Source organism: Macadamia integrifolia, chromosome 3 (genome assembly GCF_013358625.1).
Source record: "Macadamia integrifolia cultivar HAES 741 chromosome 3, SCU_Mint_v3, whole genome shotgun sequence".
NCBI lineage: Eukaryota > Viridiplantae > Streptophyta > Magnoliopsida > Proteales > Proteaceae > Macadamia > Macadamia integrifolia.
Genome location: NC_056559.1, coordinates 25,560,857 through 25,563,225, shown reverse-complemented (window position 1 = coordinate 25,563,225; position 2,369 = coordinate 25,560,857). Strand labels below are relative to the sequence as shown.

Below are 2,369 nucleotides of genomic sequence, written 5' to 3'. Positions count from 1 at the left end.
TTTTTACTACCCAAGGATTCGAAACATTTCGAAAGCGAGAAATCTCTACGGGAGCGGGTGCTATCAGAGAACCTACCAACATACATGGAAAGAAAATTTCTCTCCTCGTAAGCCAGACTCAAAGGCTACCAAGGATTTGGATGAACACCGCACACCGATCTAGCGCCCTAATAAACTTTCAGGCAGGGAAGCATGCAAAGTGCATTAAAATTGACCACAAAGTTTCAAAAAATAAGGGCAAAAGAGAATTCAAATATCAAGCAAAATTCCAAGGGTAATTAGTACATAAAAATTAGGAAAGCTATTTCACCTTCCGATGGATTGGTATTCTCTGCTGCAGCGACAACAAGTGTGAAGCAACAAAGTGAAACAGCCAGAACAAATGCCAATATACAAACTTTCACACGTAACATCTCGCCCTACAAAGAAGAAAACAAACATCTAGCATAATAAATATTTTAAATTTCAAACTTCAAAAGAGAGAGAGAGAGAGAGAGAGAGAGTCATGAACAAATTAAGATCAGTAGTAAATATTTCTAAACTGTTTTCTGTACTGATATTAAGAAAATAACTTTTCAAAAATTTGATAAGAGAACCACAAAAACTCGAACAGAGGCAAGAATGTATACTCCATGTAGCTAAAAAATAATTACAGGAGGTACCATTTCTCAAAGGCCCAGACCAATAACCATTACAAAGCAATTGAGTCAACTATTGTACAAAATTTTGAAAATAAAAATCAAAGAAGCTCTTATTTAATTTATTACCATCAACTCGATCATTACCTGTAACTTCTCTCCACAGCTCTTGCAGAGCCTAAGACATGAACCTCTGAAGAAGAATTAATGACTTCTGTGAGAGCAGAGTATGAGTGATCTTTATCGACTTAAACGGTGGACCGTGCCATCACTGTCAGATGGTCCTGCGTGGAATAAGTATCAAAGCATAGCTTTCAATCCTTCAAATAATTTTAGGTTATTTGTCGGATATTAAACCCCAGACTTAACTTTATTCAAATAATTTTTTTAGAGGGATTTGCTAAAAACTTGAACCATACGCTTGGAGTCTAAGTATTTTCGAAGGGTGTCTGTATGAGAGAGAGAGAGAGAGAGAGAGAGAGAGAGAGGACCTGGGCTCAGAGTCTCCAGTCAAATGCTCTAGGCTGTCCAACATCTTTCATCCCCTATCTAGACACGTTAGAAACTTCTACAATAATCTTTGTACCTATATCAAGGAAAAGTCAGTCAAGTAATATAGTTAACAAGTCAAGTGAATTACAACAAAAATTGTGGGTCATTTATAGTAGAGAGGAATAATTGAATACTGTTGGAATTATGTGTCCATCAAATCCGAATTTTTATTAGTTTATTTAATTTATTTACTTTTTATGCATGATATATTATTAACGGATTATAAGATTGTCATTATATTTTTCATGTAAAAATTCTCTACCAGGGATAGGACATTTTATTCAAATGGTCATTGAATAGTATTATTAAGAATGTTAATTTCAGGGGCACAAATGTGAATATACATACGATATGTGTATTGAACTGAATCATGTGAGAATGTTATTGCCAGATATAGTGGAACGAGATTCTCATTAGTAATATTATATTGAACAAACCTCTCCTATATTACTTTGAAAAAAAAAATCCCCCGTAATCTTAAGGCATTCCCAACCATGTCAAATATTACTCAAATCTTCTCGTGCTGAGGCATTTATTACAATTAGGCTCATTCTGTTAGATTTTCACAATTAAGTATTGACGTCATTGGAGCATAATTTTCAAAACCACCAAATTATCCTTATTATAGGGTAAACTTATCTTTTTACCTTATCTTTAAAAGCCCAAAATGAATTAACCTTCCCTGCTCTACGACAAGAAAGGATCCATTACGATCACTTGGTCGTACATTTCAGTATCCAACATCTGTCCCTTTTGCTTCCAAATATACTCATCTTCATAATCTAGATAATCACGTACGAGAACAATCTGGTACGTCTCTGATCCATGGATTTAGAATCTATTAAATGAAGAGAGAGAAAATGGATTTCAAATCCACGAACCAGGAACATACGAGATTGTTCTTGCACATGAATCTGATCAGGTCTCCCCATTTTTACCTTTGTAATGGCAAAGAATGGCACTGGAGTTGGATGTTAACTTATACAACTAAGTGATCGTACGAGCGACAGATCCAATCTGATCCATGGATTTAGAAATCTATTGTACGACCATGATGTCGGGATCAACACTGCTATAATTTCCAAAAAAAAAAAATCCCCTGCTACAATAATCTTTGTACCTATCTCACGTTTATTTGTCGCGGTGAAAGCAGCCCACCTATAATTGGAAATTATAGCA

The 2,369-nt window shown here is 35.1% G+C and overlaps 1 protein-coding gene across 1 annotated transcript in view; it reads right to left on the bottom strand.

The window, feature by feature from the left end:
- Window positions 1-1,009, bottom strand: part of LOC122074272 (probable LRR receptor-like serine/threonine-protein kinase At1g06840) — a 50,812-nt gene extending 49,803 nt beyond the window's left edge. The window contains exons 1-2 of the mRNA XM_042639110.1: window positions 786-1,009; window positions 311-419 (exon numbers count right to left, since the gene is read on the bottom strand). Coding sequence (XP_042495044.1) covers window positions 311-413 — 103 coding nt within the window. The 5' untranslated portion in view covers window positions 414-419; window positions 786-1,009. The remainder of the gene's footprint in view (window positions 1-310; window positions 420-785) is intronic.
- Between the last annotated feature and the right edge of the window lie 1,360 nt (window positions 1,010-2,369).